The 17,893-nt window shown below is 33.7% G+C and overlaps 1 protein-coding gene across 1 annotated transcript in view; it reads right to left on the bottom strand.

Annotated features, from left to right (window-relative positions):
• Positions 1-17,893, bottom strand: part of Nf1 (neurofibromin 1) — a 264,437-nt gene that overhangs the window by 167,327 nt on the left and 79,217 nt on the right. The window contains exons 7-14 of the mRNA XM_033762739.1: positions 15,025-15,131; positions 11,004-11,071; positions 10,695-10,770; positions 9,825-9,982; positions 4,763-4,936; positions 4,201-4,323; positions 3,735-3,809; positions 2,189-2,218 (exon numbers count right to left, since the gene is read on the bottom strand). Coding sequence (XP_033618630.1) covers positions 2,189-2,218; positions 3,735-3,809; positions 4,201-4,323; positions 4,763-4,936; positions 9,825-9,982; positions 10,695-10,770; positions 11,004-11,071; positions 15,025-15,131 — 811 coding nt within the window. The remainder of the gene's footprint in view (positions 1-2,188; positions 2,219-3,734; positions 3,810-4,200; positions 4,324-4,762; positions 4,937-9,824; positions 9,983-10,694; positions 10,771-11,003; positions 11,072-15,024; positions 15,132-17,893) is intronic.

The following is a 17,893-nucleotide window of genomic DNA, read 5'->3' as shown; positions in this document are numbered from 1 at the left end:
AAAAAAAAAAAAAAAAAAAAAAAAAAAAAAAAAGAGTCTCAAAACTAAGCCAAAGTCTCAGTTTCACTCATAATTGCCAGAATATTTTGAGTAGAATCATTATGTCAACAGTAACTACAACTACAAATTCTACTTACTGGATAGTAAAATATAAAACCAACATATGATACACAATTAGAATACTTCATTGAATTCTTTCAGGATTGGGTTACAAAGTTATGAGATCAAAAAACAATTTTTAATGGTTGTGTATTTTGTTCCTTCAGTTCTTATTTAGGTTAGTTCCTAACTGAATCTTTTTTTTTTTTTTTCCCCAGTTTGGTTACATAGTAGATTTCTCAAATGTGTAGTAATTTGCTCATGTGACTTGCCAAAAACAAGTAATCCAACTTGGTTTCCATTTATTTACTGTATCATACAATTTAAGTTAATCAGTTTAAAGTAACTAAATGCTGAATAGTGATAAAGTGCAATGAGTAAGGGTCCTCTTTGCACCACAAATTCCGTAAAACCCTGTCAGGAACTATAATCACAGCACTCTGGGAGGCTGAGGCAGGAATATCACAAGTTCACAATGTAGTGACTTAGCAAAGTCCTCTTTCAAAGTAAAAATAAAAAGAATTAGGGGCGTAGCTCAGTGCAAAGGCCCTGGGTTCAACCCCCAGTATGGGAGAGGAGGGGTGTGCACACTGTTAAACCAAAGAAATATATATCCATATTATCATTTGATAGATGTTTAAACTGCACTGTGGTACCAGGTACACCCTATAAAATATCTTTTAGGCTTAAGATTTGGTGGTTTTCACACTTTTTATTTTTATAGTAAGTTCATTCATTTTGAAGTAAGAGATACACTGTCAAGTAAACAAGCACTAAAAACTACACATCATGAAGTTAAAATTTTAGTACATTGAACAGTTACTAAACAATTTTTGAAGCTAGTCCATTAGACATTTTTTAATGAAAATACTGTTTTCTTGACCAAAAAAAAAAAAAAAAAAAGTAACACATATAAGCAAATTATGTGGCAACTCCTCAAGAGATTATTTTCAAATGCTTGGAAATAATTCCTCTAACCACAACTTCCCAACAGAAAAGATCATCTCATTTTCAAAATGTAAAATGTCAGTAAGTGAAATACAATCAATTGCCACAAGAAAAAAACAAAAAGTAGGACTACAACAGGTATAGCATATAACAGTGATGACTTGGATAAATAATTCAAATATGTGTATATAATTTTTTACATTTCCAATTACATATTTAATGTAACTTGAGGCCTATAAAACTTAAGTACATAATACAGATCCTAAAATTATAATTCACCTCTTATGACATCATCATAAAAAGGTGACAGTATAGCATTATTTTTAAAACTTTGGTTGCAATAAAATTTAAATAGTGAATAAATGTTAACATTTTCTAAGAAACAATGGATCTAAGCACAGTACTTAAAAATGCAAATGTTTCACAGAAGCAAAATAAACTTGAAACACCACTGTTACTTCTACATAAACACTCAACAAAGAAATTTTATCTTATTTGAAAATGTGATATTTTTAAAAACTGTGAAGTGGCTAAAGAATCATGGAAGAAGAGAACATATGTATTGAACCAAGAATCATTTAAAAAGAAATCTTACACTAAAAAATCAATTTAAGATCAGGAGTCCAAATATCTAACAAAAAATTTTATGTGATTACAAGAAATAAAATACTTTCCTAATAACTAACTGTCTTCAATAAACCTCTATTAAGTTGATTCCATAAATTTACGTATATACTTTTATAAATAGCCCTTTCAGTCAGAAAGTACTTTAGATTCAGTATTAGCCTCAAACCAAAAAGATGGGAAAAACTCTAACAACTTACCAAGCAATCTCTAAAAATAAAGTGTCTTTACAGTATAAGTTTAAGGCATTTTGGAGTAATAAGCATGTTCTTTTTCAAGCTATTTCACTGAAAGGTTACTAATGCTTAGTATTTTTAAATTAGTCAGTAGTTTCCTTATAAAAGTAGATGTCCATATTGACTTGACCTCAGATACAGACACACTCCACCTTCACACATGCAGTACTCATTAGAGTACAGAAGGATGCACGACCACTTCCACCAAGTACACTGAGGCATGCATGAAGTACCACTCCAGGCATGCTAGAAACCCAAGGAGGAGCAGCTCAGCCACTTACAGCAGTGCCAAGTCCATGCTTGAAAGTGCTCTATATATTCAATTGTAGACAAAAATATGTCACAATTAAAGTAACTAGCCACAGAGTATCAAAGAGTATACACTGGGGTTTATTAAATACAAATTTTAACTATTTATGTAAAACTATCCACAAATGAAATATTTTTAGTATTATGTCCAAAAGGAGGGAAAAGTAACATTGTTTTTAAATTATGGATAAACTTGAGGAGGACAAGTTCTTAATGGTCTTGAAATAAAATGGGCTTTTTTTAATGGTCTTGAAAATAAATCTTGAGGGTAGAATGTCCTACATCATCACTCTGCCAGTAATTTTTAGAAGTTTTAAATACAAACATACCTTATCTATAATCAGATACATTAAACTTTCCCTTTTGGAACAAAGAGTATTCAATGTTACTTCTACCTATAATTTAACTCAGTGATACTAAACTGAGGACGGCATCATTCCCTCAGGCATTCTTAGCCATTCATAAAGCAGGGGATGCCATACAACCGGCACTTAATAAAATGAGGGCCAGAGATACTAAATGTCCTTCAATGCACAAGGCAAACCTGCATAACCTGTTTCTTTTCAAAATTAAATGTGACATTAAATAGCTTTATCAATAGTTGTTTTTCCCCTACTGAATCTCTAAAAGAAAATACAGGCAGCATTTAGTTTAATGTAATATATCCAAGGCCTTGTTTTAGCCTCACCACAGAAAAAAGTCCTAAAAGGGAATATGAGTGTAAATCAATGACTAAAGCCTTCTTAAAGAAGGAAAACAGGAAGATGACCCATTTGCATGTAAATGTAAATAACAATGGAGGAAAGTGAAACTATGGAAAATGATACCTGAGAATCTTCAAAATACAATTGTTCATAATTAGATGAACAGACTTTTAAAAATCTATAGTCCAAACCTAAAAAGGTTTCACTATCTTTCTACTCCATGTATTTTCAACAAAAGTACACATTAATGAGTTCATATTTTTTGTCTGACTAAGCTTATGTAGTTTGAAAATACCTCTTTGAAGTGTGTTCATATTTCATTTTGTTTAAGGAGTACTGAAAAAGACAATCAAATACAGTCTCACCATTTTATAAATGTGCCATCCTGGGCTACAACATAAATCCTATTACTTTGAATTTAACCTGTAAGCTGATAAGCCAGAATGTATCAAATGCTAGGAGGGACTAAGAGTGTTCAAATATGATCAACTTCCAGATGAAAGTGCTATATTATATTTTCAGTGGTATTCTTCTTAAAGGCTTTCAATCCAAATAAAAATGCTTTAGGTTTACTCTTTTCTTTCCAAACGAGCCTATTAATACATCTTCCTCGGGTCAAGATCGAATAGGAAAAATATAACATTATCAATATAAAATACAATGACTTAGAGAAACTTTCCTATGCTATACTATTTAGGCTAAAAATGTATGTGAAAACCAAGATAATGTTTTTTGCAAAGAGGGGAACAAATGTACACAAGCTCTCCCCACCCAATTTCTCTTTTAATAGTTTAGCAATACCTTTTAGACTTACATTGGTGATGATTCGATGAAGTGAATTCACCAACACATAATGAAATGTAGATGGTGAATTCTGAGCCAAGCAGATCTATAGAGAAAAAATAGTAAATCGTTTCTATGAGAAAAATATTCAATAACACAAATAAAGACAAAAAGAACAGCAAAAGAAAAGGTTTTTGGGTTTTTTTGGTGGTTTTTCTTTTTGGTCATCATTTTTGGAGAGGTAGTTTTGCTATGTTGCTGAGGCCAGCCACAAATTCTCAATCTTCTTGCCTCAGCCTCCTCAGTACTTGGAACTAAAGGTATACACCACCACTTCTGGCTAAAACAGAATACATTTTTAAGATCTCGAAATTAGTATCAGTATATAATATTAAGAAATATTGATAAATGTGTACCTACTCATCTTTCTAGTCTTTCTGCATCTGTAGGATAAATAATATCAGTAAATATAGATGGATAAAAATCAATGCTCTCACCTTAAAGTGTTGGTTGTTCTGAGGACTTATACGAAAGCAAGAAACAAGGCAATCAATCATTAGATCCACATCTGCAGGCTGACTACCTCTTGAGAATGGTTTAGTAGGATTAAAAAGCAGGTTCTGTGAAAATCCCAATAAAAAACAAAGGCCTTTCAATGATCATGCAGTATTTTACTAGTATGTGATAATACCAACATTGTCCATGCAGATGACGGTATGTAACATTCAGTTACCAAAAAAGCACAAAGTACTAATATTGTAGTTTAGTGATCTGATGTCTTACTATACCACATATGGCTCTTTTCAGTCTCTTGTTCCTACATTATTTTGAATCCAAGTCTGTGCATTTATGCTAGCTTAAGAAAACTGGTTAATTCTGCATTATTCTTCATATTCGCAGTCTAAACTGATGAACATAACAAAAACAGATCCTATTAATTTATTATCAAAAGATAACTCAATGCTAATATTAGCAATACTCTTTGGAATAATGCTTGAACTAAAAGTTTATTCTTCATTTAATTTTCTTAAAATCTATAGTAGAGAAAAAGCATGTTACCTTAAGATCAACCACCATGGACTGAACTAGTAAGAAAATTACAGAGTTATCTTCCCAGTTGATGTAAGTACTAGCTTTACATAGTTTAACACAAGCAATTGCAGCACTTTCTGTCAGCTGCCTACTTCCTCCATGGCCAGCAAGTGCTTTTCGTAGACTGTCCAGAAACAACTTCTGCAGAATTCAAATACAACAAAAAGATAACACATTAAGTTTCTTCTATTTCAGATTTAACTAATAAAATAACAGCTACACATACACTATAAAAAATGCACAATGTATACAGGTATTTTGCTTTTCAATTTTACAATATAAATAGTTATCATCACTTAAATATTTCTCAAATCTTCCCCCCACAAAAAAAACTCTTCTCCATTTTCTCTGCTGAACTGACATAGGAATACACTGTGTAAGAAGTAGTCATTCCCAAATATTTGAACTCAGCACTGAATTAAGCTGATATCTTCCTTCTGATATTTTTCAATACCTAAATACTATACTGACTTGCTATATGCACATGTCAAACTGTTCCATCCTTTTTTAGTACTCCAAATTATATTGAGACTTTAGCCTCCTAAGTAAGAAAACACTTATGGCTGGTCAATTGCCCTAAATTCTTGGGTGGTTGTGTTTTTGTTCTGTTTTTAGAGACAGGGTTTCCCTATGTAGTTCAGGCTGGCCTTGAACTCGCAGCAGTCCTCCTACCTATGCTCCAAAGTCCTAGAATTAGCACTGGTTGTTGCTCTAAATTTTGTTCTTTAAAAAATTACTCATTCTAGCGACCTCAATCCCTCTTCTTCACAGCTCATTGGCCAATTTCTTCCCCTGACTATTCTCCAAAATGAAAATCTCACATCTCTACCTATATTTTCTAATATAACATGTCAAAAGTTAAAGTTATCCAACACCAGAAGAATGCACATTCTACTCAAAGTGCACATGGAACACTTTCCAAAGCAGACCCATGTGTTAGGAGACCAAACAAGTGTTAATACATTTAAAGAGACTAAAGTTACATGAGGTATCTCCTCTATTAATAAGGGAATGAAACTAGACCAGTATTGGAGGAAAAACTAGAAAATTCAGAAATATGCGGAAATTAGACAACACAATCCTAAAAAACCAATGGACCCCCCCAAAAAAAAAAAATCTCATGGAAAAGGAAAATAGAAAGTATCCTGGGGCAAATGAAAATAAAAGCACAACACACAAAAACTTCACAAAATGAGTGAAAGCAGTGCTAAGAGGGGAATTTATCACTGTAAATACATTAAGCAATAAGAAAGCTCTTTGATCAATAAATAATTGTAACACCTTCAGGAAGTAAAAAGAAAAAAAACTAAACTCAAAGCTAAAATAATGATGGAAATAATAAAAGCTTAATGTGGACACAGAAATTTTTAAAAATAGAGAAAATTAACAAAATGAAAAGCTGATTCTTTGAAAAAGTCAACAATATGGACAAAACTCTGGGCTATTTTAAATAGATAATAGATACACAGGATAGTTTTAGAAATATCCATAGGTAGCCAGTGGTCATATGGTAGTAAAAAACTCAGAAGAAAGCAGGCTTGCTTTTTCACTGAATGCTCTTCTGTTACGGCTTATATCAAGGTGTCCCCCAAAGCCTCATTGGTCACAGGTGGGGCTTTTCATAAGTGGCTAGATCTAGGGTGTGTGATGCTGAAATCAAGGATATGATGCCAGGATTGATTCAGTGGGATGGTAGGATTATGGATGTGAGTGCTACTACCCTTAGGGATAACATATAAGATAACATATAAGAGAGACAGAAAGAGGGCTGTGGTGGCCATTGCTTTTCGCTTGTCACTTGCTGCTTTTGCTGCTTTCTTCCTGCCAGGAACTGTTTCTCTTCTCTGAAGCCCCCCTGCAATGCCACCCTGTCTTACGGCCAGTCAATTATAGACTGAAACTTCTACAAACTGAGCTGAAATAAACTTTTCCTTCTTTAACTTTAGGTGCTGGGTATTTTGTCTCAGCAATGAGAAAAATTACTAAGATGCCTATTTTGGCTATTTATTACTTTTCTTTAAAGTTAATGAAATAAGCATAAGTGAAAGAAAAACTTAAGAACTCAAAATCCTGATTTTATAACTGGTATGTAATTAGATAATTTCTATAGTTTAAATTATTTCAGGCCTGCGATGGGCATGGTGGCACAAGCCTATAATCCCAGCATTCGGGTCTAATAAAGTCTGATGTCATAACTTCATGACCTACTGAAAGGGAGTGATGCCTAATAAATACAAGCTCCTGAGTTTGATGAATGAAAGAAAGACAAGAGAGAGGAGGAGGGAGAGAGAGAGAGGGAGAGAGGAAGGAAGAAGTCATGAGGGTATAACCTTGGATACTACAACTCGTCTCAGACCTTTCCTCTATGGTTCTTTACCTTGTCTTTCCTGGTAGCCATAAAGTGAACAGCTTTGTAAGTATACGATGTATTCTGTCTGAGAAAGGGATAATCACAGATCCACAACCAAAATCATGGCTTCCCCTAACTCTCACCCCTGAAATTAAGTGATTCCCTGTCCCTAAACTTTTTCACCAGAAATTCTTTTAAAAGAAATCATATAGGGCTAGGGATGTAGTTCAATAATAGGGCATGTGCTTAACATGTACAAGACCACAGGTTCAATCTCCAGTACCACCAAAAAAGAGAAAAAAACCATAAAAAATTAAAAAGGATGAAAAAGACCAAATAAAACCAAAAATAAAAAGAGAAAATAATTTATGTAGTATGTTTTGACTGTCTTCCTTTACTTAACATAGTGTTTTTCTGAGATTCATCACACTGTTGACTCAGTAGTTACTTCTAATTAATGAAAAATATTAACGAAAAACTATCTCCATGTACCATAGTTAGCCAATTCAGCTGATGGACACTGGATCTGTTTTCAAATTTAGACTATTACAAATAAAGCTGTAATAGGCAATGGAATAAAAAAAATTTTTTTTTGGTTTTTTGAGACAGGGTCTCGTTATGTAGTTGAGACTGACCTGGAACTCACTATGTAGCCCAGGCTGGTCTCGAACTCACAGCAATCCTCCTGCCTCAGCCTCCCGAGTGCTGGGATTACAGGCATGCACCACCACGCTCGGCTGGAATAAAAATTTTTGAATAAAGAAATATGTCTTTGTGTGATTATTTTCATATTAGAGGTATGTACATAATTTTATCTTATTTACGAATGTAACTTTTAACATTTGTATCTGTGGAGTTACATTCACAAAAATAAATGCTAGTGTATGCATGCAATTTTTTTCTTGTTCCTAATCATTCTGTACAAATATGTATGTAATTTCAGTACTAGTAGCTTTTTGAATGATACTTTTTCAGTTTTACTTAAGGTATGATTGACAAATAAAAAGTGTATATATTTAATGAGTACAACATTTTTTTTTTACATATACATTGTAAAATGATTATCACAGTCAAGTTAATTAACACATCCATCACTTCACATAATTTTATGATTTTGAAGGGAGGGAGAAGGGCTGAGAACACCTGAGATGAGATACTATCTTATCTTTATCAGTTCTGGAATTAAATAGGAATGACTGCACAACTTTGTGAATATACTAAAAATTAGCAAACTATACACATTAAAAGGGTGAATTTTATAGTACGTAGTTATATCTTAATAAAATAAATAAATAAAACCTTGGGAGAGAAGAGGTCTGACCAAAAAGCTAAGATATAAAAACACAAGACTAGATTAACCACATGCATATTTTAAACATCTATAAAGCAAAAAGAATCCATAAAGTTTAGAAAGAGAAACCAAGTAAAAATACACCCCCTCTATAAATCAATAAAAACAAAAAATAAAATGGAAAAAATGAGTAAATCACTGAAGATATACAAATGACTGATAAACATTTAGAAAGATATAGCTGTGATTATTATAAATTTACTTGAGTATTATTTTCATTTTCCCAGTAAATAGAAACAAACAAAATCTACTATTTGGAAGAGATTCCAACAGTCTAATATGAAAAATGGTGCCCTCAAAAGCAGGGACACAGGGCTGAGGATTTAGCTCAGCGGCACTGTGCCTGCCTTGCAAGCTCAAGGTCCTGAGTTTGATCCCCAGTACCGGAAATAAAAAAAAAAAAAAAAAAAAAAAGGTAGGGATATAGTCCCATGAGAAATACCAGAGAATAACAGACTGTCAAGGATTGCCTAATTCATTTATTTACTCTTCAATCCATAAATTCCCTAGCCACTATTCCACTATTTCTACAAAGTCATAAATCATCCCACTGGCTTTGAACTTCTCCATCTATGACCAAATAATGTAGGAGCTCATTTCATGTTTAGTCAGCTAAGACTATTTCTCCCAAAGTGGCAAATAAAAAAATGTACAGCAAAACTTCACAGTGAACCTCAGTAAGATTAATACTCAGGTTCTTCTTTCTTCTGTTTTTGGTACCGGGACTCGAACTCAGGACCTTGTGCTTGCCAGGCAGGCATGGGCCCACTGAACTAAATTCCCAGCAGCTCTTCATTTTTAAAAACATGTAATATCCTTTCAGGACTACCAATTGTTATAGCATCAATTTCAGTACACATAGTATTTGTAGTAGCCTACCTTCTTAATAAAATTCTGTGAAAATTGTTCTAAAATAGCTTAAAATGGTTTGCTAAATCATTTCAGTAGGAGCAAGTGAATACACACCTAAGTACATGTAAATAACACACTTATAAAAGTGACAGTCTAAGAGGACAATCCCTGAAGTGATTATTAATAAAACTACATTTAACACAACTGCCATTTAGTCTTCTGTGGTAAAATAAAGACATCAAGAGACTGTTTTAAATCTTTAATCATTGAATAGTATTATTTAATCCCTCTTCAAAATAAAAGTATGAATGTCTCTGCTAAGGCCAGCAAATGAGGCAACATAAAGGGGTTATAATTAAAATGAGCCCCTAAAATAATCTACTTAAGGAATAATAAGCCTAAAGTAATACATACCTTGAGTAAAATAAACTACTTCACATCTAGACATAATGGAAATTTAATTCTGACCTCCTCACCTTGTTCATGTTGTTTTCATCGACCACATCCCTGGATATGTCCTGGATTATTTCTGGACACAAAATAAGGAGAATGATTTGCAGTGGCCAAACTGCTGCTTTACGTTTGGTGCTTTCAGCAAAGCCATCCACCAAGTCAAACAGCTTTTCTGCACACTCTATATGAAAAATATAAATATAAAATGGCAGTATTAGATGAGAAGAAAAGCCCTGGCATTAAATTAAAAGGCAGCACTATCCAAAATACCAAAGGCCACATTTTAAAGAAATAAACTTGGAAGTTCAGTTAAACAACTACACAATTTCATTCAGTTAAGTAGACAAGCTATGTTACATCGTCCATGTGTCCAGAGAGATATCCCAATCCATGGAAAAGCAGGCATTTTAGAATGGCTGATCTTGTGTTTTATCTCAAAATGCAGGTTCCTTATACAAAATGTAATGTAGTCAAGTAATAAAAACTAAACTTTCTAAAGAGATTAGCAAAGCTCTCTAAGTCTGTATTGTATTCTCCACCATTCAGCTATGTCCCAAATATTTTTACCTCACAAGCAAAAAGAGTATTATTACTTTAAACATATCTCTAAATATGAAATAAAGCCCTAGAACAAATAGAAAAGTAGTTCTCTGTAACAGAGAGCCATGAAATATGCAATTGTAACTCTAAAGATTAGAGTTTCATTTCAAACTTTATTTGTTCAAAGAGGAAAGGGATACAGGTAACATAGAAATATGACAGAAAAATATGATTTCCCATTTGATCTCACAACAACAGAATATGTAAAAGCATTTTTATTTTTAAAAGTAACTTGGAAAAATATTTTTACCTCTTAAGAATTTAAAATATATATTTTTAAATCTTTTTCTTACCAGCCATATCAGTCTGTGGAATCTGGTATAGCTTTGTAAATTCATCTGGATAATTTTCTACCCAGTTCCAAAAGGCCTACAAATAACAAAATATGTCTTTACATGAAAGTACTAAACTTTTCTTAATATAGTAAATGCCCCAACCTCTAATTTCCCTCATAAAAATATTGCAATATATTTTTCCTAAAAGTTAAAATGAAACTATCACTTAGTCATGATTTTTATTCAAATATTAAAGGTGGCAAAATTTATAACTAAAACCATAATTTTAATATCAAAGAGATTACCTTTTAATATCAAATAGCTTACCTTTTCCAGACTATTTATAACTGCTAACTGTGCAACCTTCTTTAGAGCTTTAAATTTAAATGCTATTTCTGGGGAGAAAAAAATTTATTTCAATTAACTCTAGTTATTTAATGAACACAAATACAGACCAAAGCTGCTAGCAAAAATAACTTTTTTTTTTTTACATACTACTCTTGTTCCAGTATATTTATAGGCAATGTAAAGGTAAAGACAATATAAACCCAAAACTCACTAGTTATATCTACTAAAGAAAAGGTACATGTGCCTTGAACTTCAAGAGTTGCAAGTTTTTTCCTTTACTTTTCGCAAAAATCTGCTGTTTCAAAAAAAAAAGTATAAAACATGATCACTGTGGAAAACTTTAAAAATATAAGCCAGGCATGGTGGTGTATGCCTATTTTCTATCCCAGCACTCTGGAATGAGGCAGAAGGTTTCCAAGTTCCAGTCCAGCCTAGGTAACTCAGCAAGACCCTGTTTCAAAATAAAAACTAAAAATGGGCTGGATGTGTGGCTCAGTAAGAAAGCCTCGGTTCAATCCATAGTACCAAAAACAAACAACAAAAAATTAAAATAACATCCATGATTCCATCATACAGTGACAATCAGTTAACAGTTTGGTAAATAAATCTTATTCTATCCCTTTTCCTATGCATGTATGAAGCAGAAATATCTAGCATAATGAGATCTGATTGGCCACACCAAATCTATCCTTTTCACTTTGCATAGCATCTCCACTTGTTTTCCAAGTCATTAAAAATCCTCATATATATTCTTTAATGACTCTATATACAATGGTAAGTTTTACTGTTCTTTTTAGTACTAGAATGATATAGTTAATACTTTCAAAATACTAATGCTTTCAAAATATTACAAACTGTCTACATTTACAGATTGTTACAACTGAATTAAACTTCAAAGCCAGTCTTTCCAGCATGCTTTGATGTTTCTCAGAACATTTAAGTCACTGAATTAAATCATACATTATAAAAATTTTTCCAGTTCTACATTTATTTTCAGTATTTCACTATTATGAATAACATTAATACCTTATATGCGGAGTTTTTTTGATAATATTTAAGTAAGACAATACCTTAAAGAAAGTGTCTGATCAAAGAGATGAATAATTTTAAGGCCACCAAACTGCTGTTCAGAAGAGTTGGGCCAAATGCCATTCCCACTTACTTAAAAAATTTCAGGGTGGGGGGTAATACTTTGGTGGGGAGCACTTGTTTAGCATGCCTAAGACCCTGAGTTCAAACCCCAATAACGTGAAAAATAAAATAAAATAATTTCAACTATAAATTGAATGGTGGCATATTATAATCTAAAATAACTGTGATCCATATGCTCATACCTTGTCCTAATATCTAAAGTGATTTTTTTTCTTTAATAAAGTTACTGAAAATTGATTAAGTTGTTGCTTGATTTTTACAATGGTACTATCCTTACATCATAAACTCATTTTTGGAAGTGCTAGAGATCAAACACAGGGTCTCACACACACTGGGCAAGTTGCTACCACTGAACTAAACCAACAGCTACAGATAAAAAATTTGAACAAGGATAATATACATGGAACACAGTCTTATATTTCTCTGTATAGATAGAGTCTTTTTTCAATGTCTGGTGAACCAGCTATTTGGGGCAATATTAAGAAAACAAAACAATGTATTTTGAAAACTATATTATATTGTACAACTGTTGACACTTTCAAAGCTAATATAATCCATCTCCTTCTCTTGGGTCAGACATTAAGAATACTGTTTTATATGGAGATACCTCAAAGAGCTTGGACTGGAGATTCCATTTGACCCAGCCATCCCTCTGCTGGGTATCTTTCCAAAAGAACTAAAAGAATCATATCACAGAGAAGTATGCGCACCCATGTTTATAGTGGCACAGTTTGTAATAGCTAAAACTTGGAAACAGCCTATTTGCCCATCAGTTGGAAACTGGATAAAGAAGATGTGATTTTTCTATAAAATGGAGTATTACTCAGCCATAAAGAATGAGAAAATAGATTCATTCATAGGAAAATGGATACATATTGAAGATATACTCCTAAGTGAAATAAATAAGCCACACATGTGTAAATACCGAATAGTTTCTCTGGTGTGAATAATCTGCAATAATACAGAAGATCCCAATAAGATTACTGACATTGAGAAATGGGAAGAAAGAAGCTAAAGGTGTAGGGAAGGTGGGACAGGTAGGGGAAGGGTAAAAAGGGAAAAGAAAAAAATGTGAGAGAATGAAAAGATGGAAATAAAGTGGTTGTAGATGGGGAGGGGAGGAGGGGGTGAAGGGAGGGCAGGGACAAGGGGAAAAATGAGAACCAAGACTTGTCATATAGAGGTACAAGATCCCAACAATGAATGTAACTGTACTGTATCCCTAAAATGTACCAATAAACTCAATTAAAGCTGGAAAAAAAATACTGTTTGAAAATAACTTGATCAAGACACAAAGTAAAATAAAAATGTGAACAGCATACTATAAAGTTATGCATTTAAATTAGCTAGGGTCCAATAATACATAAAATTGAAAAATATTTTTGTGAAATGAAATTTAAGAATTCAAACTCATTTTATGAATGTCATTGATATTTGGTGTACATTAAGTCAAATAAAATAATAGTGATTCTCTTATCATAGTAATTCAATTCCTTCTGATAGTTTATTTCAATTGACACAATCAAGAAAAGTATTTCCCAAAGCTTTAAAATTGCACCTTGGAAGTTATAATATCCCCATCTGGGACTACTACTGACATGTTTTTTGGGAGGCAAAACTAGGCACTAAAATAGTATCTTAACTTGTTTTGTAATGCTGTAAATCTAGTCAGTTAAGTCAGCAAGAGAGATGAAAACAGAAATGAGGCACTGGCTCAATTTCTCCTCACCATACAATCACAACCTCCTGATTATATTCTGCACTGAAAGTCTGATATCTTGCTAAAGACTATCTTCTTTAAACACAATAATAGCTAAACAGATCTTTCTATAACCTATAGCTAGGCCTAAGAGTTCCAATTCCATATAAGAGAAATTGTGCAATTCTTAAGCTTGTGTGTCTGCTTTATTTCACTTGACATTATGGTCTCAAGGTACCTCTAATTTTCCTACAAATGACTCAAACTTATCCTTATTTATGGCAAAGTAGTAAGTTTATAGCATTTCAAAATACAATTATCTTGGGTTGGCGATTTAGCTCAGGGGTTCTGCCACCTGCCTTGCAAGCACAAGGACCCAAGTTCAATCCTCAGTACCAAAAAAACCAAAAAAATGAAAGGAAAAAGAAATGTGCATCTTTCAGAGAAACACAGACCATTAAAAGACAATATCTTAAACCTTTCAGTGCCTAGTATGAATACCATATTTTATCTAGTGATCTGCTGATGGATGACACAGGCCACTTCCAAAGTTTTGTTTTTGTTTTTCTGGTTTTGGTACCAGGGAGTGAAATGAGGACCTTGCACTTACTTGCAAGGAAGGCAGGCAGCAGCACTGATAAATCCCTGGCCCTATCAAGGTTTAACTGTTATGAGTTGTGTTGCTATAAACATGGTAGGCATGTATCACTATAATGTGATGTCTTTAACTGTTTCAGGAAGAAACCTAAAAGGGAAATATGTGGATCAAATGAAATTTCTAATTTTTTCAAGACTTTCCATATGGATTTCCATTGTGGTTGTACTAGTTTACATTCCCACCAAAAATGTAGAAGCCGTTCCCCCACAGCCTCACTAGAATTTATTATTTGATTTCTTGATGATTCTACTGTATTATTTTCAAAGGTTCAAAAGTTAGAGAACCAGGGCCAGTGGTTTAGCTCAGTGGTTCCACCACCTGCCTCCCAAGTTCAAGGGCCATTATTCAATCCCCAGTACCAAAAAAAAAAAAAAGTTAGTGAACCATATGAATTACTCGCCATTTAACAAGAACATTTGCATAATACAATCATAATACTGAGTTTTGGCTCACAGTGATTAATTTCATATGTATCACACACTTTAACTTACCCTTCAGGAGTCGTTTTAATTTCGCACAATCTACATTAATATACTGTAATAATTCTATATCGTGGACATCAACATTGTCTTCTGAACAAACAGTCAATTCCTGTAACCTGTAAAGTAAAAATCAAAAAAAAATTTATCTACTTAAGTATTGAGATAGTCTAAAATTCTAGATTCTACAAGAATTTATTTATTCATTCCCACAAGAATGAATTTATGTGCCAGGGATGTAGCTCAGTGGTGCCATTCCTGCCTGGCAAGTGAAAGGTCCTAAGTTCAATCCCCAGTATGGGGGGAAAAAATGAATGTGTAAGAGTAAAGATTCATAAGAAAATAAATTATTTCTTATAAAAATCTAAAGGACCTAGCCAGACATGGTGGCACACGCCTGCAGTCCCAGCACTAGGGAGGCTGAGGAAGGAGGCTCACTGTGAGTTCGAGGCCAACTTGGGCTACATAGTAGTTCAGGGCCAGCCTGAACTACAAAGCGAGACCCTGTCTTAAAAAAACCTAATTAAAGAGGCCTGATAAAAGAAACCTTGATAATCTAATAAAAACTTTGTAACCTTATCTTTAAGATTGAGGTGTCCAAGGGCTGGGGATTTTAGCTCAGAATGCTGTCACCTGCCTCGCAAGCACAAAGTCCAGAGTTCAATCCCCAGTACCCCCTCAAAAATGGATTGAGGTGTCCAAAATATATTTCCCACAGTTAGCCAGGGCTCTTAATTCCAGAACTGGGGCAGTAGATGGTTCAAGATGAGCCTAGGTCACTTTGAGTTTGAACACAAGGAAATTACCAACTGCCAGAGAGTCATGTCAAAAATCACACATGTGCATTTAAATGAACTCGCAAAGGTAAAAAATGAGGCAATCTAAGCATTAGAAAAATTGTATGTTTTGCTGGCATGGTGGTCTACTCTGATAATAACAGCACTTGGAAGACTGAGGGCAGGAGTTCTGCCTCAAGAACAAGGCCAGCCTGGACTACATTTGAGTTCAAGGCTGGCCTGAAAAATCCTATCTCAAAATGTGAATGAACGACAACCCCCAACACCACCACCAAAATAATTATATCTACAAGTTAAACACAAAATTGGTAAAGATCCAAGTATTAAAACTGAAGGGAAAAAAAGCTGTAGGCAACCTGTCATAGCTATTAGGGTATCTATTCATCCTGGGAATCAATAATAAGAAAAAGTCAAGCCTCCATCCTGAATTCCCTACACAGACTATATTGGAAAGTAAACATATAATGAAGGAAACATCTTTCACAATAATCACAGCTCAGTGCCTGAGGCCTTGGATTCAATCCCATACACGAAAATTAATAATCTTAAAATAAAGACAGGGCCAGGGAGATTTAGCCCAGTGGTGCCACCACCTGCCTCTCAAGCGCAAGATCCTGAGTTTGATCCCCCCACCCAAATAATAAAGACAGGATACAAAATGTATCATTTTTGCAGCCTCCAATCACACAATGACTCCAATGATTAGTTGCAGCCGTTAAAAACATTAATAATTGAAGGAAAACTTTATAATAAATGGACAATGATGAAAACATCTAAATCCATCAATCATAATACCACAAGTAAGATAATAGAATATGTTTTTTCTTCCATTTATTTATTTTTGTTGTTGTTGTTGTTGTTGTACCTGGGATTGAATCAGGACCCTGCACTTGTGAGTCAAGCAGCAACACCACTGAGCTAAATCCCTGGCCCTAGAATATGTTTCTTTCTTTTTTTTTTGGTACCGGGCCCTTGATGTAGCAAGTGAGGCAGCGGAACCACTGAGCCAAATCCCCAGTCCTAGAATATGTTTCTTGATGTGATACCCTAGGAACTACTTACACCATCTATAAATTACTCTTCTCTCCCCACTAAGAATCCAGGAATATGAAACCACTCAAACTCGAACACAAAATACAGAAACCTTTACAAATAAGCCAGTTAAATACTGCATGCAGAAACTTTACAAATAAGCCAGTTAAATACTGTATGCAGCACAAAAAACATGGGGAGAAGAGGCAGGAAATGAAGAGCCTATACAGATTAAGAGAAACAGCAGCCAATTATGAGGTACAGATATTGGAACCTACCAAATAAAGCCCTTTTTTGGGGGGTGGGGGATACTGGGGATCGAACTCAGGACCTTGCACTTACAAGGCAGTTGGCACCACTGAGCTAAATCCCTAGCCTAAAAGGCCATTTTTTTAGAGGAAGAAAAATTAAAAACAAACCTGGGAGTAAGAGATATTAAGAAATTTTACTAGGTGTAACAATGATATTGTACATTTCCTGAAATCTATTACAGATATATACTGAAATATTTACCAATGAAATGATGTGATATCTGAGCTTTGCTTCTTTTTTTTGAAAGAGAATCTCACTGTGTATTTCAGGCTGGCCTTGAACTCACTATGTGGTCCAGGTTGGCTCAAAGTATGCCTGGCTGAGCTTTGCTTTAAAAGTACTAAAAATTAAAAATTGTGGAAAACTAGTAACAGTTGGAGCAGAGTAAGAGATGTACAGGTATTTGAAATGCTGTTCTCTCTGCAGTGTGTATTTTATTTTAGAAGTTTTCCACAATGTAGGCTTTAAAATTCACATTTCAAATTAAAAGTAAAACCTTAATTTTATTAACTTTATATTGAATAACTTCAAAAACACAAATATTTTGTCTAGAGTCACAAGATACATTTACTTTGTATTCAAAAACTGAGTAAGCCTTTTTCTCTTTGTACTTTTCCCAGTCTGTACATGTGCTTATATGATTATTTAATTAATATCCTTCTGTTTTGCAAGTGCAGGGACCAGAGTTCAATCCCTAGTACCAAAAGAAAAAAAAAAAAAAAAAAAAAAAAAAAAAAAAA

The sequence above is a fragment of the Fukomys damarensis genome, unplaced genomic scaffold (genome assembly GCF_012274545.1).
Source record: "Fukomys damarensis isolate Sample0158 unplaced genomic scaffold, DMR_v1.0_HiC HiC_scaffold_13, whole genome shotgun sequence".
Lineage (NCBI taxonomy): Eukaryota > Metazoa > Chordata > Mammalia > Rodentia > Bathyergidae > Fukomys > Fukomys damarensis.
Note: the sequence above shows the minus strand (reverse complement) of the source record. Positions and strands in the feature narration are given on the sequence as shown.